At 40.5% G+C, this 26892-nt stretch overlaps 1 protein-coding gene across 9 annotated transcripts in view; it reads left to right on the top strand.

The window, feature by feature from the left end:
- The window catches only part of NT5C2 (5'-nucleotidase, cytosolic II), an 82641-nt gene that overhangs the window by 38480 nt on the left and 17269 nt on the right, over positions 1-26892 (top strand). For 4 of the 9 annotated variants that reach the window (XM_077349591.1, XM_077349592.1, XM_077349589.1 and 1 more), the window contains exons 4-7: positions 21923-22040; positions 25617-25712; positions 26373-26464; positions 26607-26664. In XM_077349591.1, the coding sequence (XP_077205706.1) occupies positions 21923-22040; positions 25617-25712; positions 26373-26464; positions 26607-26664 (364 nt within the window). Of the gene's footprint in view, positions 1-9712; positions 9773-20818; positions 20944-21922; positions 22041-23638; positions 23699-25433; positions 25524-25616; positions 25713-26372; positions 26465-26606; positions 26665-26892 lie in introns of all 9 variants that reach the window. The other 5 variants (XM_077349596.1, XM_077349593.1, XM_077349597.1 and 2 more) reach the window with 5 other exon arrangements.

The raw sequence follows: 26892 nt of genomic DNA, 5'->3' as shown, positions 1-26892 counted from the left end.
CTGGTAGCTGTAGCCAACGAGGGCTGAAGTGCTGAATTCAGACTGAAACCTCCTGAATTTAAGAACCCCACCAAAATACTATGTATTGTAAAATTGTGCAGAAATGGCCAATAAAAGACCTGTGAACAGCAGAGATAAAAATAACAAACCTAAAAGTCTAACTAGGCACATTTATATAATTCATTCAAGATCCAGATATTACCAAAAGAACATTTGGCTCCACATTCCGAAGTCCAGGACAAGGTTTCTGGTCAGTAAAACCCACTCAGATATAATCCAAACAAAGGATAAAACAAGAATGGAAATCCTTTTCTTTATGCCCAATGGTCTTTGTTGCTGAGCAGGTGATATAACCAATCAAATGGGTTTACCAGTTAGCCCAGACACTCTACAGCTGCTTTGGGATCAACTGAAATATAAATCCATATATGTTGCTCTGTGACTCTGCATTTAAAATATAGCACTTATTGTGTGTGATAATATATTGCACCTTTGATTACCATCACTCAATTTGTACTGGCAGTACTGTTTTTGTGCTGCTGATTGTTTGACTGGTAGCTGGGTTACCTTCCAACTCCCTGTCTGAAACTTCAAGCAGGTTGCTGTTTCAGAAAAAGAAACTTCCATTTTTTACTAGGCCTGAGCCTGAACCATTGTTTTCAGCTTACACAAGAAACTGCTTAAAGAGACAAGATTGTTGACTTTCGCTTACTGTGTAATTTCTGCATTGTTCACCATGTCATTTAAATGCTTTTGCTTTTTCAACTCTGTTTTGGATTTCTGCAATAAAATAATATTGCAATGGTTATTGGATGTCTCATCCTGTTGACTGTATTGATTTAATACTGTGTAATCCACCTTGAGCCTCAGTAAGAAATGTGTACTATAATAAACAGGGTTTTTTGGAAAGCAAGCTCTGTTGGGGTCCTGATTCTAGGAGGTTTGCAAACTGTTAAACAAAGTTTTGTAAAATGCAGGCAAATGCAGGACAGATCACCTCTATACTAATATTCCCATATATCAATAGCATTATACCATCCCCTGTTTTTAATAAATATAGTTTTAATCATTGTACCAAAGGTGGAGACTGTTATTTAGGACTAACACTAGAGGCAAAACCTGTTGCACCCAGGAATATAATAGGTACTAGCATGCACACCTGCACTGGGTCCTTCCTGGGTGCTGGTGCTCCTCCCCCGATCAATCTTGGGATGCAAAATGGTGTAATGGTTAAAGAGTGGCAGTCTCTAATCTTGAGAGTAGGATTTGAGTCCCCACTCCACCTCCATTTGTATCCATCTGGGCTGCCAACCTCCAGGTGGTGAACTGGAGATCTTCGGGAATTACAACTGATCTCCAGGCATCACTTCCCTTGGGGAAAATACCTGCTTTGGAAGGTGACCTACCCTCCCCACCTTCTCTGCATGAGGGATGCCTTGGAGCACTCAGCAGACCAGCCAGTGGGCTGCCAGTGCTGGGGCAGTGCCTGTGGCATCACAGAACATGGCCAGCTGGCTTCCTCCTGCTCCCCAGTGCGCAGGAGGCCTACTCCTTGGCTAGCAGGCGCAGCTCCCTTCTTCGGTCTTGGGAAGGCTAAGCACCAGGGCAAAGCAGAGGCCTCGATGATGGCCCTGTGGCCTGATCAGGGTCCTTTTGTCCAGTGCAACGATCCCAATTAACACACTGAAGAGGAAAACCCTTTTAAAGGTTTATTTTTCTGATGCAGCAAAAACTAGATACATTGGAAAACCCTGTGTGTCTCATATCTTGTTACACAGAATTTTATACACAGAATTTTATACATCCACATCATGCCTATCTCATAGGGCCAACCCAGAGGCCTAAGCCAGTTCCATAATGCCACTCATTGAGAGTCATCTCTTGGACCCCCTCCCATAGCTCTCCCCATGAACTGCTGATAACATTGCTTACAGAATGCTCATTGTTTACAGAATAAAAAGTACATTCCTTTATCTTGGACCTTAATTATCTCTGAGTAATAATTGTCGAGAAGTATCAGGGAGAGACAGGCCCTCCCTCTTTCGAGGATTCAACATGCAAACTCATAGACACTTTTCCAATAGGTGCTCAATCAATAAGAAGGCTGTAATAATTTATTTAAATGCCACTCCATCATTGCTTGCTGGCTTAGGGCTGGCAAGTGGGCCCAGCTCCTCCCCCCTGTTTTGGGAGGCCATGGAAGAGCAGAGGCTTCAGTTACTTGCATGGGGCTGGTGAGGAGGGCTGGGGAGTGGACCCAGCTCTCACCCCAACCCCTTCTCAGGAGGGCTGGGGCTGTGGGGGAGCAGAGTCCCAGCCAGAGTGCAGGGCTACCATTGTAGAACCTGTGCTAATGTTGCCGACTAAAAGCTGGTGGCTCACCACAGAGCAGGGCTGCCAAGCAGGCTGGGCCCTCGTCCTACCCCACCCGCTTGTTCTTGGACACAGCTTACCATTCATGAAGCTGGTCAGCAAAGCAGGAAGGAGGAGGGTGGCAAAGAATATTCACATTGATTGGCCCTCAGTGGGGGATTGCCTGCTCCCTCTAAGGTGTATGCTCCCCACTGAGGGGCAGTCGAGGTGGATTTTATCCAGTGCATTCTCCACATGCAAACTGGGTATTATCTTAGCTAAAGAATATAGGTGTGATGCTTAGTTGCATGTGGCTTTTCTCCTGACAATTTTTTTTCAAAACAAAGTTTGGTCATTGTGACTGTAATCTGCAGATGAAGATGAGGATTGCATAAAGGGTTAGCCTAATCTTTCTCCTTCTGACAGTTTTTCTGTTAAAATGCTCTTCCTGAGAAGGAAAATATCTGCATTTTTCCTCCATGGGCAGGGGAGCAATTTTGACCAGAAGGGGGGAGCCTTTTCCTTTTGTCACTTTCCTTTGGTTAAGATTTACAGCTTTTGGCTCCTGATTTCCATTACAGAATTAAGAAACTCAAATGTCTTACACGGAAGCGTACTGTCTTTGTGTATTATTTGTCTTACCTTTTTTAGATTTACTTGGATAGTCACTATATAATTAATTGTGAATCTGCATTAGCAACTGATGTGGGTAAATTAGAATTTAATATAAATTAAATTAGAATTTAATATAAGTATTTGTACCTTAATTTTATTACACTATTTTAGCTTGTTTCCAGTTCACTTACATTTCCTCATTAGTTAAGAGCTCTTCTCTTTCTTGTACTCACGTTCATTGGGTAGTTTCTGGCAACTCATCATCTCAATCCCTGCTCAACCATGAGGCTTTGTTAGTGACCTTTGGCCAGTCAGTTCCCTAACCTACTTCACATGGTGGTTGTGAGGATAAAATTGAGTGTTTCTGTGTTGAGGGAATCAGCTGAGGAGGACATAGATGAGAGAAAAACAGTAAACAAGTGTCAGCAGAGAGGCAATTAGATGATTGTTTCCTAATCCATTTCAATTCAAGAATAATGTTTTCTGCTATCAATGATAGTGTAAAAAACAAACATGATAAAACTACTTGCTGGTTAATAATGTTAGGCAAAAATGTAAATGAGAGATTTTACTAATATAACCAAATAGTTTTTATTTCAAAATAAACAAAATATATTATGGTTTATGGAATGAATCCTCAAGCTTTAGTTCTCTTAATTCTCGGACAACTGCCTTGTTTTCATTAAACTTCATCTAGAGAACTAAATATTTTTTTTATCCTGTCCACGAGCTGCAGGTGGTCAATTGATCTAGTTACAGCAAAATTCGAACAAAAGTTTTGGATATGGCATGAATGTGGTCCTTAATTTTTCCATCTCTGGGGTTTTATATTTTGTTTATTTGCAGATATACACTAACACCTGACTTTATGTTGTTGTATGTAGTAAATCTGTAGTAATTGGTACAGTTGAAATGAAGACCATTTTTAGTGTTAATTTTCCCTACTGGCTTTCTCTAAAGCTATAGAGAGAAGCCGGAAGAAAATGACTGAATATTCAAACTTACTGAAGACCGAAGTGTAGTATGAGACCAGTAGTTTGCAGACAGCTCTGGAGTTCCCAGGTTTTCATATGGGTCCACAATATTATAGAGACCTTTGGCCATCTAGTGGCCTTTTCTTTACATATAAAGACAAAGCTTTTTAAAATGAGTTCTTAGAAAGATAATTGCGGAATAAGCATTTTGGAGGAAATAAAATGGGCTGAATTAATCTAATATCTGTGAATGTTAACAACAGTGTCATTGCATCGTTATTGAGTCTTATTTGTTACACTGCTTTAGCTGTTAAACAGTATTTGAAAAGCTTTTATGGTTCAGCATTTTGTTCCCCTTACTGCTTTAGATTTCTGTGTTACAAGAGATGGTGTTGGCTGCTGGTTTTAATGTTTGTAAAGGAGATTAATAGAAGATAGGTCTGTCAACTGCAATTAGTTGAGGTAGCTAGCTAGAAATTCCACATAGATAGATGCTGTACCCTGGAAAACCAAATACTGGGGACAAATAGAGGAGGGCTGCTGTATTAATCTATTCTTGAGAGCTCTTTAGAGGCAACTGACAGGCCACTGTGGAAAACAAGATTCTGGATAGGGGGAGGGTCCTTGTACTGATGCAGTAGGGTGGAGCTTATGATGATATGTTTACAAATATAAATTTTGTGTGTGTGTGTATATATATATAAATAAATAAATAAATAATTAAAAACAGCTATATTTGGCATGACAACCTAGAAATATAGAATACGTCCTATTTAAAATTACAATCTTCAGTGACTGTTGTAGGGGAGAATGAATTTTAAAGATGGCATTTGGTTATGTTGAGCAATAAATAGAAGAGAAAATCCAAAAATGGTATCTTGATCAACAGAAGTGTTAAGGATGTTACTAGTTTCCTTGTAACCATGCTAAGTATATTTAAATGACCATGACACTAGTATTGTAATGTGCTGAAGACAGTATACACTTTTTCCTGGCATGAAGACTTACCTTGGAATTTTAAAGTTTATGCATTTCGTAAAATTTAGTCTTGAGCTATCATTTGTAGCTTATACTTTCAGGACCGGTACTCAAATTGTAGAAAAGTTCCAGTGTGTCCCATTGTTCATTAATGTGCTGTCCTAGATGGCCACACTCGATGGAAGTCTCAAGTAATATACCCTAGGCTGATAAGCCAAACCCCAGTCATCAGCACTAACCAGGCAAGTCTGAATCTAGGGGTGAGCTGAGAGAATGGTCGTTCAGCAAGCCGGGGTCACGAAACAGAGTTCAAAAGCCAAGTCAGTCCAGATACCAAAGCCGTAGTCCAAGAGCCGAAAACCAGGAGTCAAGAAACCGCGTCAGTTCAGCAGAGCTTTGCTGAAGCAAATGCAAAATGGGAACTGAGGTCAAAGTGACATGTAGGTTCAACATACAGGTTGCACACACAAGGAAATACCATTTCAGCCTTGCTTAAGTGCAGCCTCCCTTACCGAGCTGAACAGCCCCACCTGGGTCCTCAGGCGTCGTCTGTCAAAGTGCCCTTACCTGGGCTCCATTGACTTTGACAGCATGCCAAGAGCTGGGCACTCCTGCGGCACTCTCTGAAAATCTGCTCACTGTTGCCACCTGTGGTGCTCTGTTGAGTGGGCTGGGCTAGGGTGCTGGAGCAGTTGAAGGCAGAGTGTCAACCTGGCTGGAACCCATTTCTTCTCTTGTTCACAGCTCAGAACTTGCCAATCATGCTGCTGTGTTTCGCCACTCTGCTCTTCTCCCTTTTGTTTTGACAGTAGCAGCGACAGCTACATGGAAATTGGCAGCAGGAGGGCAGGCTCTGACAGTGGTGGTGGCAGCTCCTTCTCTGAGAGTGGTGACAGGGGGGACTGGACACAGGTCCATGACAATATTATAATGTCATCTACAAAAATCAATAAAAACCAGTATGAAAACCCACAGTTATATTGGCATACAATCAATATACATGTTTCAAATAGTCCACACCTGAAATCAAAATAAAGGTTATTGCCTTGAAATGCTGTCACCTAAATGTTTATCGGGGGACTGAGTGATGGTGAACCCAGCTCATAAAAATCATAAGTCCACCAGAATCAAGAAGCTTCATAAGAAGCCTGATAAATACAAATTGGTATTTAAATCCCCAGGATTTAAGGATGCTAGCCTATGAATGTAAAAAGCCTCTATCTGAAGAAAAAGTTTAGAAATATTAAGTTTCCTGTTAGTTTTATTAGAAATAGTTTCCAGCCCGAAGAACCTAAAATCTGTGGTCTCATGGTAACATACAAGAAAATGTTCTACCATAGGGGCTTCTTTAATTTTGTTACATATACAAGATTGGTGTTTCATTATCCTAATTTTAAGAGGCCATATATAAATGCCTATGTATAAGTGTGCTTGCATTTACATACAATACAGTAAATAACATTCTTAGTGTCATTAACATATACTGTGAAATTTGCTTCCTCAAAATGGCAATGGTCAATGATCAGCATCAATTTACAAGCCTGACAAGATCCACATGGATGGTTGCCTGCTGGTAAAGGTCTCTGTTTGTAACTGTTCCCAGGTGATAAATTACCATTACTCTTACATTTTTGGTGCAGCGTAATGCAATTAAAGGCTTTTCCTGACACATGGAAAGATCTGACACCAGATGCCAGTGTATGAATATTTTATTCATGAATTTAGAATATATTAAATTATGTAATTATATGATCAAATTCAGGTCTAATTGTTTATGGAAGGAGTGATTCTCTAGATATGGCATCAGTCCGAATACAGGCTGCCTTTATGATCGGAATTGAATATCCACATTGCGCTAGAAATTTCTCCAAAGTATCAGCTTCCCTGTTGTAAGAATCTAAACTGGTGTTGTTTCTTTTGTGTCTCAAGAATTGGCTGTAAAGCAAGTTTTTCTTTAGGTGAAATGGTTTGAAATTTGGCAGAGTGCTTCGTTTGGTGGATTTCCTATAAAAATACACTATTAAAGTGCCCTCCTCTGACTTGCTAACTAGTGTGTCTAGAAAAGGAATCTAGTTCTCTCCTATAAATGCAGTGAATTTAATATTTTCATGTTGGTCATTTGGCAAGTTGATGAATTGATCTTCTTTAGACCTATCTACAAAAACTACAAAAATGTCACCTATAAACCTAGCATCAAATTATACATATGAGTTAACATAAGTGCTACATAGCCATTTAGCTTCAAGATCTAACATGAATAAATTGGCCACAGATGGCATTATTGGGCTTCCCATGTCTAGATTAACAATTTGCCAATGTAACTGGTGATTAAACTGGAAAACATTAATTTCAGTGATCAAATAAAAAATATCCAACAAAAAATGGGTCAGAGGAAACTCATTGAACTTGTTATCTAGATGTTTTTCAACCACTGCACTAGCCTTTTCATGTAGAATGTTGGTGTATGAAGCACCTACATCTAGGGTAACCAGCATTGAACCTTCTGGAACCGTACAATTTTCAGCACTATTAGTAAATGAGTTGTATCCTTTAACATGCCCAGAGTATGGGGAAATAATTTCTGGAAATGGAAATCAGTTTCTTCAGAATTTCTGTTTTCTTCAATTGCTTCTCCATAAACTTCTGGTGGTGCTTGGAGATCTCCCAAAGTTACAAGTGATCTTCAAATCACACAGATCATTTCCCTTAATGCTTATCATAGTATCATAGAATTGGAAGGGACCTGTGGAGTAATCTAGTTCAATCTCCTGCACAATGCAGGAATTCACAACTACTTGCCCTCCCACAGTGACCCCAATTTCATGCCCAAATGATCCTTCTACTAAAAATCTCCAGAATCCAGCCTGGACTGGAGGGTATTTACCTATCATCCCACAGTAGCGATCAACAGTTCCCTGAGTATGTAAGGAAGGTCCACAAGAGACTGACACATCCCTTCCTGCCCACCCACTCACAATCTGTGTAAATCAGCATTTCTGTCAGATGGCCATCTAGCCTCTGCTTAAAAACTTTCAAAGAAAGAGAACCCACCACCTCTTGAAGAAGCCTGTTTCACTGAGGAACTGCTCTAACTGTGAGAAACTTCTTCTGGTTGTTTATCTGAAAATTCTTTTGAATTAATTTCACCACATTGGTTCTGGTCCAACTCTCTGGGGCAACACAAAATCATGGTGGGTTCTGTGACAGCTGAGGTAAATGATTCCTTGTTTTGCTCAGGCAAGGTGCTGCACACACAAAAATGAAACTGTTTAACAAGGATTTTTAAAATAATTAGTGATGCCATGCACACTGTAGACATATGACTTTGAGTTATTTATGCAAAATAAGCAAATAGTCATTGTTGCATGTTTTTTGCTTACATTGTGTGTTTAGATATTTGTATTCACATAAGCATTTTGCTATGGCTACATATTGATGCAAGCACATTTAGATTTTTATCCGAAGAACCTTAGCTTTATAAAGCAGCTTGTAAACAGAAACTCTCTTATTAGCTTAGTTTTCTTCTGTTGTATTTAAAATGATTTACAATTAAAATAACAATGGGTGATGCAAATAACATAAAAAAGCCTGCAAGGGGAAAGGTAGAGGCAAATAAGCAAATTGAGGAATAAAATTTCATAATGACTAGTTAGAATGGCCACTGCACTAGATAGTTCTGATGGAAGCAGTTTGGGAGGGAAGGAGCCAGATAGCTGGCATTCAGCAGGCTGCTGCCGATCTCTCTTTGATGCAGCTCAGAGACCTCTGGTGCTTGGAAATGCTTGAATGACTAGATAATTGGGGGGAAAGTTGTTTTTTGTTTGTGTTATTGGCTGTTGATAATAATACAGAGTGTGGCATGTGGATATTTTGAAGAAGTATACAAAAAGCAGCTTGTGAATTTTCTGTGTGTGTGTGTGGCTGCACTAAAGCCAATTGCATGCCCAATATTTTACGCTGTTGTGATTGTCACTGGTTCATGCTTTGGCTGTGCTACCATATAGTCCTAGAATTGTCAGCCTTCCAAAGTTTTGTCCAAACAACTATTACATTCATTGTGTTTCCCTTTAATCTGTAAATGGGGAAGAATTAAAGAGCAGAGGCATTTTGAGATCAGAGTCACTTTGAGAAAAAAAGGAACATGTATTTGCTTCCTTACTTTCTTGCATCACCCTGAGGTTGCCAGTTATTCCCAAATGTCCTCACATTAGACTGAGTGCCAACATTGTAATGAAATTTGAGCCTATCTTTTCGATAACTCATCCTGTTTAATGCTGTACCCATCACAGCTATTGTATATCTAATGTTTAGGAACAATTTGGTGTGGTTAATAAAATTTGATTTATTGAGTTACAATATTCTTTAAAAATATTTTTTGTGGTACATATGTTGGATTTTTCTTTCTGGATCATGCCATGCTTGCTAATATCTTTCCTATCTATCTTCTATACCTACTATAAAATGGTTTTAAGGGGGGGGGTACAACCTTCTAACTAAACTGTAGAACAAGTTAGGATTTAATCCATGCCGTTGCTCACAATTCTTGTATTTATATGCACACAATGACTGAAGTTTTTTGCAGACTTTCTGTTGGGGAATTTTTATGAAGTAACCTCAGAGTGTTTGTAGATTTGAAGATGAAATTTTGCCTAAATATAAATGCCAAGGAGACATGGCTTATAGTTCAGTTTTTGGTCTTTCTCTGCACAGTAGCTCCAGCAAATGCACACACTGTTGTTAGCACAACACCACTGTTTCAGTTTAAAGTCAGTTTGATTCTTTCTTTTTGACAGGGGAGTCCAGTGTAACTCCTTCAAGACTGGAGTGACACTCAGCATCTGCATCTGCCTCATGTGAGTTAAAATCTTGGCAGCAGCATTTTGCATTAGCTGGAGCGGCTGCAGATTTTTTTTTTCTTTTCAGGAAGGCTACAAAATTGCTTCTATACATGCCCTGGCAGCAACGGTAACACTGGTGTGCATAGGTATTCCATATCTCACTACATAGCTTCCTGTTAATTCAATTTGTTCTCTCTTGTGACATATACATAAGAAAGCCCATACTTTTTGCAAGTTATAGTGCAATGCTAAACAGAGTTACACCACTCTAAGTTCATTAACTTCTCCAGATTTAGGAGGATTGTGCTTAGGCATGCACTGCTGATATACTTTTGAACCCGTAGCAATATGTAATTGTGCGTATTGGGACTGATAAGTAAACAAGATAAATGCTAACAGATGGTCTTTGTTTTTTAAAAAACACTAAATACCTTGGAATAAATTAATACTTAGTATTTGATGCTCTTAGTTATGTCTTGGGAATATGTCTTGTGAAGAACAGGATGAAGATGTGTTTCGCAGTTAAACTAAGGGTGTTCATATAACTGCAGCTTATTTGGCTTAGTGCATAAACCAGGGGTAGTCAACCTGTGGCCCTCCAGATGTCCATGGACTACAATCCCATGAGCCCTTGCCAGCGTTCGCTGTCAGGGGCTCATGGGAATTGTAGTCCATGGACATCTGGAGGGCTGCAGTTTGACTACCCCTGGCATAGACAGTTCATGCATGGCAACATCTGGTTGGATATCATTTTTTTCAAAAATAACATTCTAATCACCTTAATATGGTGTTTGCAGAGATGCATATCAGCAGTGTATTGGTACCTAATAAAAGTAGTTTTAGAACTAAAGATTAGTTAGCACTGAACAACACAGTTTACTTGTACATATCTTGAAAGTTCCAGGCCTCTTTTCAATTATGGTGCTGTTTCAGTGCCCAGATGTTGTTCACACTGCTTGTCTTGGATATATTACTTGCTGGCTAGCTCATATTACCCAAATAAGCACTTCCACAGCTTGCAAGAAAATGTCAGGAGCTTGTAACTCAACTTGATTGATGTACAGTGCTCTCTGGTATAGAGTGTTATTAGAAAGGGACATGAGCTCTGTAAATTCCAGCTCCATTCCCAGTTGTCTAATTAAAGGAAAACTCTTGTCACAGTAACCAGAGAGCAACATCCATATATCTAATTCTAACCTGGCTACAGAGTGGGGGGGGGAACCCCTTGCAAAGTGAGAGTAAGAGAAGATAGGGAAGATATTTGTATAAATTCATGAGAGCAGTTAGGCTTGGTGAAAAATCCAACAGGAAGTGATGGCATAAAAAATCAAGAATCAGATTACTAGAAAAAAATCTAGGGAGATACAGATGAGTACTGTATAGTTGCAGAAGGGAGGAAAAATTGGTAATGGGTGGTTTGGACTATGACCGTTTACACACTGGGAACTTCACTGCCCCAGCTCCCATGCAGGAGCACAAATCGGGGGCAGATGAGACACACCGGGTCAATTGCTCCCCTGTGTGGGTGCAGGAAGAGGTGGGGCAACCTGCCACGACTAAAACTCCAGCCTGCAGCCCAGTATGAAACCTCCAGTGCATAAACGGTCTATGTGGCAAAAGTGGTAGAAGAAGAGGTGATAAAGCATGAAGTGGCACAGGGTGAAAGTAGAGAAAGTGGAGAAAGCAGGGATGGAACAATCAATGGGAAGAATTGGGGGCCAGTTGTGGGGAATTTCCCTCCCTCAGGGTGTGTGCAGAGCATATGTATGCTCAGATTCATATGTTAACTGCCAGATAATTACTTTAGTACTCTGTCAACAAGTGTGTAGAAAATTCACAAATAGGAAATTTCTTATCCCTCTGTGTTCATAAATAGTTGTGATGACCAAATTGAATACCTTGAGTAGTTGAGGGGATATCTAATAAGACTACATGGTATTTTAGAATGGACTGAGGGGATTACATTCATGGCATGTTGTGGATCCAGAGGCTGAATCCCAATGCCTTTGACTTCTTGCCTTATCTCTATTGAACCCTAGCATCAACTTTACAGTAACTTTAAAATCAGACATTGAATAGTCTTATATTTTGTGCTTCTTTACAACTTTCCATGTAGCTACAAAGTTCCTTGTTCTTTTAGATAGTTTTCCGAATTTGCATTGCTATTACATCCATTTTCTGTGTGGCATTCCATGTAATAATTTCAAAATATTACCAGTGCTTATAAAACATTTAACTAGTGCTGGTCCCATGTTCCGTGTTGCACCCCCTGAAGTAAGAGAAAGAAACTATGGGCTAAATTTATTTATAATTACATTTATATGCCGCTGCTCACAAACCTGCCATCTTGTAGCAGCTGACATCAAAGTGAAAACAGTAAAACAGATCCACCAACCCATTCCATCCTACCTCAACTTCCCTCCTTCCTTCCTCCAATCTGCCAAGTCCCTGGGGCGATGTTATCAGGGTAAACTTTAGGGAGGAGGGGGCAAAACTTTTGTCTGCCCAGCCTCAACCAAAAACCTGGTGGAAGAGCTCTGTCTTGCAGAACTGACCCACTTCTGGCAGGGCCCTTAGCTCTTCTAGAGCTCATTTCACCTGGTAGAGGCCAGGGCAGAAAAAGCCCTGGCCCTGGCCCTGGTTGAGGCCAGGCAGACCTCCTGGGTGCCAGGGATAACCAACCTATTCAGACATAGGGAGTAAGGGGTCCCCTCAGGTATACAGGGCTCAGATCACGTATGGCCTTATAGGTCAAAACCAAAACCAAAACCTGATCCGGTACACAACTGGCAGCCAATGCAGCTGCCTCAGAACTGGATGGATACAGGCCTTCCTTCCATGTGAGGACCCTAGCAGCAATATTTTGCACCAGTTGCAATTTCCTGGTCAAGGCCAAGAGTAGGCATGCATAGAGCAAGTTACAGATATCCATGTTGCCTGGATCACTGTGGCAAGGTATTCTGCAGCCAGATAGGGCACTAATAGCCTAGCTTGGCGTAGGTAGAGAAAAGCCACTTGGGCTACTCTGGTGACCTTGGGCCTCCATCGTAAGGGAGACATCAAGAATCACACCCAGATTCCTGGCTGAGTGCAAGATCAATTGTACTCCATCCAGGCTGGGCAAACATGCTTCCTTATCTAGCCCCTTCCTACTGAACCATAAGACCTTCATCTTGGAGTTTCAGCCAGCTTTGCCTAAGCCATACTTCTTCCAAACAACTGGCAAATGTTTCTGCAGGGATTCAGGGTGGCCATCCATCAAGAGATAGAGCTGGGTGTCATCAGCATACTGATGATAACCCAGGCCATGACTTCAGACCAGCTGGCCTAGAGGATGCATAAAGATGTTAAACAGTAAGTGACAGCATAGCTGTCTGAAGTCTAAGTTTTAAATGAGCTTCAGTTTTTTTCAGAATCAATTTATAAACTAGGGGCCAAACCCATTGCATTCAGGAATACAATGGGCTCTCGATTGGGGTGGGTGGGGTGGAAGAACTCTGTGGACGGCCTCCCCCCAGGACCTGGAAAAGCTGCAGGCAGTTGTTAGGGAACTCACTGGCAGGGGCAGCTCTCACATGGCAGGAATCTGCAGCCTCTGAGTCTCAGAGGGAAGTGGAAGGAGGAGGGGATGGTCAGAGATGGGGGATAAGAAGGTGATTGATTGGCCACTGGACAGACAGGTAAGCCGATTGGAGGAGGCACTCGGGCAGGACAGCCGCCCTGAGTGGATGTTAAGTGCTGAGTCGCTCTTAAACCATGAGACACACTCTTTCTCCAAGCCCTTACCAGAAATATATTATGTGGAACAGATGGGTTTAGGGAGAAATTTGGGATTGTGTTGTGCAGATATTGAAATCATGTAATAGCATAACAGCATACAAAGGCAAGCCCCTTCAAAATTAAGCTATTGTGTGCCACATTTATTTAAATGTTCTTAGATGATATTTCTGAAAGGATGTACTTTTTAAAAGATGTATCTTTTTCACTGCTGTGGAAAGGCAAATAGAATCATAGAATCATAGAGTTGGAAGGGGCCATATAGGCCATCTAGTCCAACCCCCTGCTCAAAGCAGGATCAGCCCAAAGCATCCTAAATAAAAACAGAGCAAACTTTTGCCACTTCCTTCCCTCAAGAGAGAATCGTTGTGTAATGGAGAGATACCTCGCTCACTCCTTTCAGTTTAAAATAAAGCATTCACAATTTAAAACGTGGCCCAAGAAACGGATATTATATAGTCTTATGTTTCTAGATCCCATCTGGAGTCTCATTTTGTACCTACTGTATATCAGTGTGCCTTCTCTGTGCCTGGCTGGGCAAGTGGTTGCCATTAATCTTTTAGAAAACATTCTTGGGAAAAGCTAACATTAGTGATTGAGCATGCATGCGTAACTTATACTAACTTGAAAGCAAATACTTGGAATGAAAACTTTGAGACTTCAGCAATATATGAAATCTATATATGTATACCAGACCACTGACAGCAGGACCCTGGCATATTTGTGATCTTTTCTTTTATAGAACATAAACCCCCAAAGAAAAACAAAATTAAAGGCACGTGATTGAGAGCACAAATATTGGTTATATGCTTTCATTACCTTCAATATCGCCAATATTTTCACTTTTTATAACTTTCCAATTCAAGTTGAATTTTATACCTCTCTATAGATGTAAACAGTAATGACTGTGGAAGGCACTGGCAAACTACCCCATATTGAGTCTGCCATGAAAACGCTAGAGGGCGTCACCCCAAGGGTCAGACATGACCCAGTGCTTGCACAGGGGATACCTTTACCTTATAGATGTAGATAGATTCTGTGTCAGATTTCAGAATGATGGCAAACATTTTCTTGACTTCATAATATATAGAAGTTTCATGAATTATAATGGTAAAATGTTGGAATGCCAATGTGACTTAATCAAATGCAGCTGTCTCCATGGCTGTATAATATAAGCACATCAAATGGCATAAGAAAAATCCTGCTGGATCAGGCCAATGGTCCATTTAGTCCAGCATTCTCTTTCACTCTTGGTTCTTTTTATATTGAAAGGGAGTCTTTAAAACAGTGGTTTTCAACCTGGGGGTCGGGACCCCTTTGAGGGTTGAACGACCCTTTCACAGGGGTCGCAGCAGGGCAAGCAGCTTGGCTGGAGGAGGAGGGTGCCATCCACATAACAGCCTTGCAGGGCAGATCGTGATAGAGCATTCGTCTGTCTGGAGCAGCAGAAAAGAGCGGGATCAGCATGGTGGGGCAAGAGGCAGAACTGAATTGAGAAACCCTGGAGGAAAAAAAAACAATTTATATACAATCATGAACAATGGATCTTCACACCATCGGTCAGTTTCAGTTTAATTTCTGTGAAAGATCACTTGCATAATTTTATGGTTGGGGGTCACCACAACATGAGGAACTGTATTAAAGGGTCGCAGCATTAGGAAGATTGGGAACCACTGCTTTAAAACATCAAAGGATTCTAAGACCTGAGAGCAGTAGCTACATTTCCTGTTTACCACTGTCTTCTAGAGCGCTCTGTGTGACTGGGAAAACTGATTCTGATGGTAAGGGATGTATAGGAACAACATAGGATGCAGCGTATTGGGGTGCATCTCAAATGTGAAATGGTGATCCTCTTCTGCACGCAACCCCAGACTCTGTTATGTGCTTTCTATTCGACTAAGGGTGACAAATTAGATTTTACAAATTTAGAAGTGGAGGTATAGGACTTTGTTTTAACATTTCTTTATTAAATTGTGATTCCTTTTTATACCTAGCTGTATTTTTAAAAAATCAATTTATGTCAGAACCAGGTCTGAAAAAAAATCTTTTTAAAAGGCCTTACCTTACTTAACCTAGCATTTATCAGGGTAAATAGGTATAGATTTAGTACGGGGTATATTAAAAGCTGGATGTATGGTGTCAGATGTCTTCACAATTTCCATTTAGGAGAGGAGTCACATACTAGTATTCTGTGTTTGTAAGCCTGAACGTGGTGTTTAATGTCTAAACTGTCAGATTAAAGATACCAGTCTGCATTAGAAGAGGGAGGGGGAGGTCTTAATTAGGTTTTTGATATGATAAAGTTCCTTTTTATTACTATGTACTCATATTTGTATATAACGGAATTTTGTTATGGAAATTTATTTCAGTACCTTTTTTTGTTTGATATAGAATTCAGTGTAATATGAAATATTTTAAACTGAAAGAAATCTGAAACTACAACAACAGCAAATGATACCAGCCTGCAAAACTACCATGGATTTTTCTTTTAATGTTATGCTAAAGATCATAGAATCCGTGCAGTAAATTGAAATGCATCTCTTAAATGGAAATGACCATCTTAAATGCAGATTCCTGAAATATTTGAATCAAGTGAACAGCTTTCCATGAATGGATTTACTTTTGAAATTCTCATTGTTTGAAATAATAAGTGCTTCTTGGTTGTGGAAATAACGCTCTTCAGTTTGAAAAATGCATTTAAACACAGTAGTGAATCACGTGTATTTTAAAAAGACAAATTCTCTAGTGCTTATTCTAAACGTTTAAAATATTTTACATTCAGTAATAATGGTTATAGGTATCGTGGGTAACTGTATCACCATGTTATACATGTGAAATTTAGGCTGTCCACATATTGCCCAGTTAATGGTAATGGTACATATTGCCCAGTTAGACATTGTGTTTTTATGTCTTGGGCTTATGCATGTTTCCTTACAGTGCATATAATCTTAATGAGTGCATAATCCCTGCTTCTCACTTCTGATTATACTGTGTGTACTTATGCTAGGTGCACATATTTGGGATGCCTCCTCCTGTGATCACTATTGCATTGGTACTATATGTTCTTATCATACACATTCCCTAAGAGAACCCAGTTGTCTTGGTTCTATCTGTCAGTTTCCTTGTAGAAAGGAGAACCATTACATTGTGAATTATTTTTCTGATATAAAAAGTTTGGGTCCATGAGTTTTTGCCTTTACAGCTGACCTGTATGGTTAGGAACCTAAAGGTTCAGCTGTAAAAATAGTTTGTTTAAAATACAAATAATAAAAGTTAAAAAAACTGATAAAACCTCACAGTAACATATAAAACAGATGAGGAACAAAGACAATGCTTTTTCCTGCTTAACACATGAGAATGCACTTCAAATGATGGGCAACACTGAGAGTCTTTGAGCAATATTTCAGAGTGTAGACACCATCACTAGACAGCCTTATATACAACAGATATTAGTTGGAGCATCACTTTATAGATTTACCATCTAATGTTGCTGGTGTGGAGGGCAATTTCTCTTACTGGCTTGCTGGGTAACCCACTCACTGGCTTCTGCTCTCCTGCCTGCCAGCCTGTATCACTGCTGCCTCATATAGCAATTCCTCTTTCCTGCCTGTCTCCATTGTTGTCACTGTATAGTGTATACTGGGGGAGGGGGGCAGCTTCTTACTCACCTGCTTTACCCTCCCTTGGCAGCTCATGTAGGTGCAGCTTCTGTCTCCTCATTGGTCTACCTCCTTCCATTGCTGCCCTTCCATGGATCATGCAGCAGTGGAGATGGCAATAGTGGCAGCCCCCACACATCTGCTTGCCTCACTGCCACCTCCATAGCTCACATGACAGCAGTTCCTGTCCCTCTTCCCCTGCATTCCTCCAGCTGCATGCCCAGAAGTGGTGGTATGTGCCATGCATTAATGAGACTGAACTGAAATGCATTGTCTGTGTAACTCCGCCTCAATTTTTTTACCATTGAGAAGCCCTTGAAACATTTTTGAGGTTTCAAGAAATCCCAGAAGTAGTGTGATGATGAAGAATGTGGTTGGGAAGCATAGCTGTGTACATACCACTCCTCTTCCCACCTCCTCCGGGCCCACCATTGGCAATTTTGGGAGTGGGTGGTCAACATGAACAAATATGGTCATATCATATCACCTGATAAAATGATAACAATTTAAAAAAATGAAAACTATCTCCCACCCTTTCAGGAGCCCTTCCAGGGCCATCACGAAACCCCAGGGTTTCACAGAGCCAAGTTGAGAAAGCCTGGTGCATCAGGAGACAGCCCTACTCCATTTGGGGCTAATTGAAACCCCCTTCAATTTTTAAGATGTTGTTGTATTTTTTTTTTTTTGCAAACCTGGAATTTCCTCCAAGTTTATGAATAGATCTCCCCCTGCTGCTCAGATTTTGGTGTCCACAGATAGGGCCATATTGGAGAATTACATTTACAAGTAGAGGACTTCTAAGGATTTGCAAAAGGCATCTTATTTTTCTCTCCTGTACTACTTCATCTTTACCTTCCCTGAAAACGCCATCGTTTCTCCCTTTTCTTGCTGCTTTCTCTTCTTCTAACCTGCCAGCCAACTTGTCTGTCCTCTTGTCCAGCTTTTGTTCTTCTCCCAGCTGCCTCTGCCCAGAAAAGCTCCACCTAAGTTGTGCAGTGCCAGCTGAGCTTGGTCCAGGTGTTATGTGGGAAGCCTAAAAAGACTTGTGGAGACATCTTGCTGTTATTTATTTATTTAATTTATATACTGCCTTTCCCTTGGGTGCCCTCCCCACACTGTTTTCTCTTTTCTTCCTCTTGGCTGCCCGTGTTCCCTTCCCTTCCCTCCCATCAATAGACCTGCTATTTCTATTTCATTTTATCCTCACAACAGCCCTGTGAGCTAGGTTAGGCTGAGAATGTATCACTAGTTTAAGTCACCCAGTGAGTTTTGGCAACAGAGTGGGGATTTGAACTTCGGATTCTCAGATTCTAGTCTAAATTTCTAACCACTAAAACATACTCACTTTTGTGGGGTAGCTGCTGTTGATCAGTAGCAAGCAAACCACTGTAGTCATGCAAATTGTGTGTTAGAAAATTATTTGGTAACTGCCCCTAGGCCTGGCCCCAGTGAAAGCTTTTTCCTAACTTAAATCAAGGCTGGAATACTGGTTTGGTTGCCTTAGAGTCACTGTGGGCACCTGTTTCTTAAAGCTGCAGATTGTCCTTTATCATTTAGGGGGACAGTGCATTTTTAAAAAAAAGATTTGGGATTCTTCTGAACATCTGGAGCTTTTCTTGGGATTGTAGAAAGATCTATGCTTGCTTATGGCCCCAGTTTCTCAATTTATGTATTTATTTGTTGAATTTATATGCTACCGCTTCTAGCCAGACAACTTGCGGCGGCTCACAACAATCCCAACAATAAAAACCCAAAGAACAGTACCGTTAAAATCATCCCTCCCCAATCCAACTAAGCCCACTTCCTATCTGCCATATGCCCAGGGCGGATGACTTAAACTGGAATGTCAGAGGAGGGGCTATAGATCTTTCCTCAGCCTGGCCTCAACCAAATGCCTGATGGAAGAGCTCCATCTTGCAGGCCCGGTAAAACTGTAGTCAGTTCTTTCAGGACCCTCAGCACTTATGGTTGCACATTACACCAGGCAGTGGCCAGGACTGAAAAGACCCTGGCCAGGGTCAAGCTTCATATGGGCCAGGAATCTCCAATCTATTTGAATTTGCAGAGCATAATGCCCTGCGTGGGGCATAGGGAGTCCAATACATTGGGCTCAGACGGCGTATGGCCTTAACGGTCAGTAGCAAAACCTTGATCTTGATCCAGTAAGCAACGGGCAACCAGTGCAGCTGCCTTAGCACTGGTTGGATATGTGCTCTTCAAGATGTCCTTATGAGAACCCTAGATGCTACATTTTGTAGCAGCTGCAGTTTCCCAATCAAGGGCAAAGGAAGACCCACGTAGAACAAGTTATAGAAATGCAGTCTGAAGATGACTGTCGTGTGGATCACTGTGGCCAGGTGTTCCTGGGATAAGTAGGGCACGAGTAACCCAGATTTGCATAGGTGGAAAAATGTCAGCTGGGCTACTCTAGTAACTTGCACCTGGATGCAAAGGGGGGCATCAAAAATCACACCCAAATTCCTGGCTGAGTGTGAGATCTTCAATTGCATTCCATCCAGGGTGGGAAACCCGCTTCCTGGTCTGGCTGTCTCCTACTAAACCACAGGATCTCTGTCTCAGAGGTGTTGAGTTTCAGCTGGCTTTGCCTGAGGCAGCCCCTCATTGCTTCCAAACAACTGGCTAATGTTTCGGGGGGGGGGGGGGAGGAGTTGGATGGCCATCCATCAAGAGAAAGAGCTGGGTGTCATCAGCATGCTAATAGCAACCCAGCCCGAAGCTCTGGACAAGCTGGGCCAGAGGGTGCATAAAGTATTAAGCGTCCCCAGATGGGGCTGTGTCGAGAATTTGATAACTGATTGACAAGTGGTGAACGCACAAGGACTTTAGAGGGTCTTTTTCTTGTATCCTCTTCCTTACTCATTCTCTCCTTTGGGCAGCCCCCATCCTTTCCCTCCTTTTTTTCTCCTTTCCACATGCAGCCAACCTTTCTTTTATTGCCCTCTTCCAATATTCTGGTTATTTGTGTGTTTATTTACTTCATTTATACCTCACCTTTTCCCCAATGGGGACTCAGAGCTGCTTAAATTATTCTGCTCCACTTCATTTTAACCTCACAGCAATCCTGTGAGGGAAATTACGACGAGAGAGAAGGCCCCAAGATTACACAGGCTTCTTTTGCAGAGTGGGGATTTGAACCTGGGTCTCTCATAGGCTAGTTTGACACTTGAATCACTATACCACATTGACTCAATTTACCTTCTTCCTGAAATCCCTTCCCCATTAAAAGTCTGGCCAAGTTGCAAAAGTTGTGAGGCAGCAAGTTACTCAGGTGGTGGCTGCTGCCAGGCCTGAGCAAGGATGAAAAACAATGGTGCAGTGGGAAGAAAAAAAATATTGTATTCCACACAAGGATCCAAGCATAGTGCTTCATCAGGAAAGCTGGAATAATATATAAAACAGATTTGTTTAAAAATTATAAATAAATCAGATTTAACCCCCTTTCCCAAAGGTTTTCTTGTGAACTCAGAGCTTTATTCAGAGTTGTAGAGAGATTTGTCTTGTTTGTTCATGGCTGTAGCCTTTGAATTTAAAATCTCATTGTTTCAGCAAGAAGTTTAGCATAAAAGAGTGGTAAGTTACTCTCATTCTTAAAACCTTACTACAGAGACTACCATATGGAATGTGAAATGCCAAATGTTCACGCTGGATTTCAAAAAGGAAGAGTCACTAGAGGTCTTGCTGCAAGTTTACATTGGTTGTTGGCATACTTTCCCCCTGTGCTTAAAAAATGTAAATATATGCAATACTAACTTTCCTATCAAACTGAAACCTATTTTGCCGGTTTAGCAACATAAAATTCACAATTTATAATGGGTTAGCATATAAGATTGCATTAGTTGGCATATTTAAAGGTATAAATGCTTTGTTTTATACAAATTTCAAATACACCCAATACTAAAGGGAGAGTGAACTGTGAACTGCTACAATCTAAGTATGGTTCATTCATTTCAAAAGAAAAAATAGGATCTCCAAAATTTCCACTGGAAAAACTGAAGAACAAGACCTCAGATATTCATTTCATACAGCATTTCACTAATTTCAAAGAAAAAATATTTTAGGGTTATTTTTTTGCTTTTACTCCCCAAAGTTTTCCACTATTTGCCCACTGGAAAAAATGGAGGAACCCTCAAAATATGTTAAGAAAAGGAAGATAACACTGATTCCCATCTTGAATCATACAGTTTTTCCTAGACTTTTGCACAAAGTCTCCTAAGACAACTTAAATATTTTGCTCTACCTTTTATTAATATGTTATTTGGTAGCTTTTATTGATATGTAGCTTTTGATAGTATGTTACTTGGTAACCTGGCAGTTGACATATCTGGTAGTTTCAACCATTGTCATTAAACACTTTCATGGGAGGCCTGCATTTTAGCAGGACCAGTAGGGTTGTTTAACTTTTAATATATAGAAGTAGAATTAGCTGAAGGTGATCGTTCTGTTCAGAATGTGTTTTCCTTGGGGCATTAGCTAATATTTCATTAGATGCATTCTGCTGCAGAAATATGAACTGTGCTTCCATTCTGATGAAACATTATGATCACAATGCCTACCAATTTAGGAAACATGAAGCAGATGACTTTATTATTGTTAAGGACAGAAGAGAGTCAGAATTAACATACATTTTCTGCCTTTGTTAAGATGTGGGTATTTTATTTAGGGTTCTTGAATTTTCTAAAATAATTTAAATTTTCTAATCTTGTCACAGTGTATAAGTCTCCAGAGTATGAATCCCTTGGGTTTGACCTGACAGTTGAGAGATTAGTTTCAATTGGATATCCTCAAGAGCTGCTCAGTTTTGTCTATGATCCCGCATTCCCAACCAGGTAAATGACTGTAACCTCCTCAAGGGTTTATTTGATCTGTACTATTTTAATGACATAGTTTTAGCTTCCATTTATGCAGTTTTATTATATATAAGCACTTGGGCTTGAGCCAGGCTGGTCATACAAGCAAATAATGTGTCTTGAAAGATTCACTGAAATGTATTTTGTATTAAGTGCGTTGAGTAACTGGAACACCTACAACATATAAAATCATGCAGTGGTATTGCCCACACTCTGATATAAGTTATGTTTAATCTAATACAAGGCTGCTAAAAATCTTTCTTGAAATGATTTGGAGGACAAAAAAGTGTGGGCGTGGTCAGGAGTTCAGAAGAATTCACAGATTTAGGCTGCCATCACCCCTGCCTCTTCCATTTATTGCTGTGTTGGAGGCTATTCCTGAGGACAGTTTTGAAAGCACCTTACTAGCTGCTATGAGAAGTTTCTTTCAAAAAAGGAATGTTGAAAACGTTACTGCATGCTAGCAAAAGCTGAAATAAATTGAAGACTATTCATGGAAAGCTGCTTAAAAAATTAAAATGCACCTTTCCATAGACCTACTTCATATGTTTGTTTTTCCAGTGCCACAAAATGCACACAATGATTTTTCTATTTTTGAGAAATTATCATAGACAGATGGTAGAATCTTCACAGTGCATTATGGAGCATTTAAAACACTAAATCAGTGGAGTAGGAATGGAAGAAATGGAAGGGACAGCTGGATAAATGCTTTGTGCCCACATTTTTGTGCATCCCCTAGTACATACATACCAGGGTGGTAGTCAGGTTCTACCAGGCTGCTGCAAAAACTTCTGAAAGTTAGTGATGAAGTAAAATTTTAGCAAATACCAAAAGCTTGTGCCCTAATCTCAGGATGAAGCATGCTTTACTAGCATGCAGGGCTATCCATTTGGTGATCCATGTGTCGGCTCATGTTCTGGGCCGTTTAAGTCTTCACTTGATATCAGGCTATAAGATCTTGGCACAGACAAACAGGATCTGTTTAGCCTGTACTAAATGTATTTAGTTTTTCCTTTGTCTGAATGTGTTAACTGACTAGATCAGGGGTTCCCAACCTTTTTGATCCTGCAGGCACTTTTTGGATTTCTGACATAGCATAGTACGTGCAGTCACAAAAGGCTTGCCATAGGAGCTGGAGTCAACCACAAAATGGCTGCTGTGGTTTGCCTTCAGTCACACTGTGAAGATCCTTGTGCTGCCAAATGTTTTTAAACATCTGCGAAACCAGTCATCAAATCTCCAGTGGCTGAACAGAAGCTTTGCTGGCTCCAGCCACTTTGTAAAAACACTTGGCAGGAAAGGTACCCTTGAATCCCATGGTGCCCACAGGCACCATGTTGGGGACCCCTGGATTAGAAAGTAGAGAATATAATAATAGTGTAGTTTGCTTGTTCTGACTGCCTCCTCAGTCTCTCACATTGAGGGTCAAGCTATAAGTAACAGTAGGAGTAGAATGGCTGCTCAAAACTGCCTCCCTGTCTAGTATTTTCACCTCTTTCCCAATTACATGTTGATTTACTTGCCATGATGTGAACTCTTCATGTCATGTGGTTCGGTTCCCCATCCTCTCCCACTAGTGGAAACCAGTGATGTGGAGTGCGGGTGAGGAAGCACACTATGTGACTGTTGCATCATGGGTAAGTTGAAACAAACTATACATTGTGGGGAGAAAGGGAAGAATGTAACATGGGGAGGTTATTTTAATCATGAAGAAGAAGAGCTGTTTTTTTTATATATATACTCTGCTTTTCACAACCCAATGGAATCTCAAAGTGGCTTACAAGCACATTTCCTTTCCTCTCCCCATCTGTGTGGTAGATGAACCTGAGAAAGCTCTAAGAGAACCTGTTCTGCAAGAACATCTCGAAAAGAACTATAACTAGCCCAAGGTCACCCAGCTGGCTGCATGTGGAACAGAGGGGGATCAAACTTGGTTCTCCAGATTGGAGTCTATCAGTTTCTAACCACTACACCACACTGGCTCAGCAAGCTGTAATTTTCGCTGAGTGGCATGACTCGCAAGAGTCTTCTCCAGCACCAGAGTTCAAAAGCCTCAATTCTTTGACGCTCAGCCTTCCTTATGGTCCAACTTTCACACCCATACATTGCAACTGAGAATACCATAGCCTTGACTAAACGCACTTTTGTTGGCAGGATGATGTCTTTGCTTTTTAGGATGCTGCCTAGATTTGCCATAGCTTTCCTCCTAAGGAGCAAGGGTCTTTTAATTTCTTTGCTGCAGTCCCCATCTGCAGTGATCTTGGAGCCCAGGAAAATAAAATCTGTCACTGTCTCCATTTCTTCCCCATCTATTTGCCAGGAATTGAGACTGCTTCATTTAGACATGGTAGAAGTTCCATATGTAGAAACATGGACTAGCCCCATTTCAAGGAAAGGAGAGTTCTAGTTACTTGGTGTAGTGGTTAGCAGCGCAGACTTCTAATCTGGCAAGCTGGGTTTGATTCCCCACTCCCCCACATGCAGCCAGCCTTGGGCTCGCCACAGCACTGATAAAGCTGTTCTGACTGAGCAATAATGTCAGGGCTCTCTCAGCCCCACCTACCTCACCATTTGTCTGTTGTGGGGAGAGGGAAGGGAAGGTGATTGTAAGCTGCTTTGAGACTCCTTTGGGTAGAGAAAAGCAGCATATAAGAACCAAATATTCTTCTTCTGATAAAAAGGGTTTGCTAATCAGGGATGTTGAGCTTTCCTGCAGTTCCTTCTACGCAGTTACTTTTCACCTAGCTGAGATTATTTTTAGTACCTGAGCACAGCTGTGGAGGAAAGAATTCAGGAAAAGAAACTTTGGGAACAAGCAACAGGTTGGGGAAGATCTTTACTTCTCACTTAAATGCCTCTTTTTGCTTTTAAAATCACATCCTATGTGACTGGGTCAGGTCTTGCTGCTGTTACAACTAGTTCAGACCTTGCTGTTTACTATAAGGGCTCTTCTTTCTGGAAAACCATTGGGCAGATAAATGACAGTTAATTCTCTCTGTAGACTTGTTCAAAAAGGTTTAGTTTGCAACAGTAATAATAGCATTTCAAGGTGTTCAGTGCTTTACATAAATTATTTCAGTAATTCTTCAACATCATTGTAAGCAGTTAGGATAAATGTTTGCTAGCACTTAGCTTTAAAAGAATGTCTGTTTTTATCATTTTATAGTGAAGAATATCTGGGGAGATCTTGTCTTGGAGTTATTCAGTGACTGGGTTAGGTGGGAATGCTTCAGTTTTGGGTTTTGAAAACTATGTAAGTTTCCTACTGAATGTGCAAGTCAGCTTACCTGTTGAGATAACTGAGCTAAATATAAGAAAACAGATCAATTGTACTTTTAAACCAGGCAATGCAGACTATTTTTTCCTCTGCAGCTAAACAAAAGTTCAATGGGACTCTGTCAACAAAGTGTCCTCCTTAGGGTCAGATTCTAGTTTGGACAGAACATGATAGAACTGGCTCAGGTATGCCATTCCAATAGACTATCTTTTAAAGTCTTGCTGTTTGTCACTACATGATACAACATTCTTATATTCTTCTTTGCATTTTTTTCATAGAGGCCTGGTGTTTGATTCCCTTTATGGAAACCTATTGAAAGTTGATGCCTATGGAAACATCTTGGTATGTGCACATGGCTTTATCTTCATGAGAGGGTGAGTACCTCAAATAGAGGTGTGATGGAACTTATTTCAGGATAAATATATGTAGCAAATGGTTGTTAATCACATTCAGTATTCTGCATTCATAAGAGGCCCCAGTTTTGCCATAGCAAGTCCAGTATAAGTTTGGAAACCCTGTTTCAGGAACTCAAGAGAATGTGAGAGAAATACCCATGTATTTTCATTTGCCTAATGATGATGAGACCTTCCACATACGTATCTCACATACGCTAGTGCAAGAAAAATGTAGTTAGTCTGAAATGTTGCTGAATGTATATTTTAAAGAAAATAAGAGTGGTGCCATTTAATTAATGAATTGTATGCTTGTCAAAAACAGGTTCATGCTTTTACTTTGATTCTTGAGATTCAGGAGGGAGCTCAAAGAAGAACTGAAAGAAGTTATTTACTCTATGTTGCATAACTTTTGTATATGTAGCCATATCTGAACTGAGAAGTTTATTACAGACTAAGTCTTCATGTTTTTTCATGTTGTTTCAATGTTTTATTTCTTACAGCAGTGTTTTGAAAAGCAGAACTAGTTTATAGATCTTTGTGACCTCTGCTAAGAGTTGTCCCAGAAGTGTAAAAAAAAATGGTTGTGATCTCACAGACATCCTTTAAGTAGCATCTTCCTTTTCCCTTTGTGTATTTTAGGCCAGAGATCCGAGAGCAGTATCCTAATAAATTCATCCAGAGGGATGACACTGATAGGTTTTATATTCTAAATACTCTGTTCAACCTACCAGGTGAGACCCTAAATGGAGAACGTGGAGGTCAGATTTTGTGCTGTGACAGTTATTGTGTGTCTTTTTGGCTTCTATTGATTGTGCAACCCCCTACTTTACTTAACAATTAATATTGCCTTTATTTGGCTTTCCTTCTTTGTAGAGACCTACTTGTTGGCTTGTCTGGTTGACTTTTTTACTAGCTGTGACAGATATGCAAGGTGAGTGTGTAATCATGAGATCTAAGATGCTCTGCCATATCTACTTTGTATGTATTCATAGATTAATGCAAGTTTCTTGTCTGACATTTTATGGAACTGTCACTTTGGAGTGAATGAAAGGCATTGTTAGTGTTGGTTGGCTTTGCAATCTAATCTTTACGGGATTTTCATAGCTTCATTATTTAAGATGAAAAATCACTGATGGGTTCAACTACATGTGACACTGTA

The sequence above is a fragment of the Paroedura picta genome, chromosome 8 (assembly GCF_049243985.1).
Source record: "Paroedura picta isolate Pp20150507F chromosome 8, Ppicta_v3.0, whole genome shotgun sequence".
Taxonomy (NCBI): domain Eukaryota; kingdom Metazoa; phylum Chordata; class Lepidosauria; order Squamata; family Gekkonidae; genus Paroedura; species Paroedura picta.
This window is presented reverse-complemented; position numbering and strand designations above follow the sequence as displayed.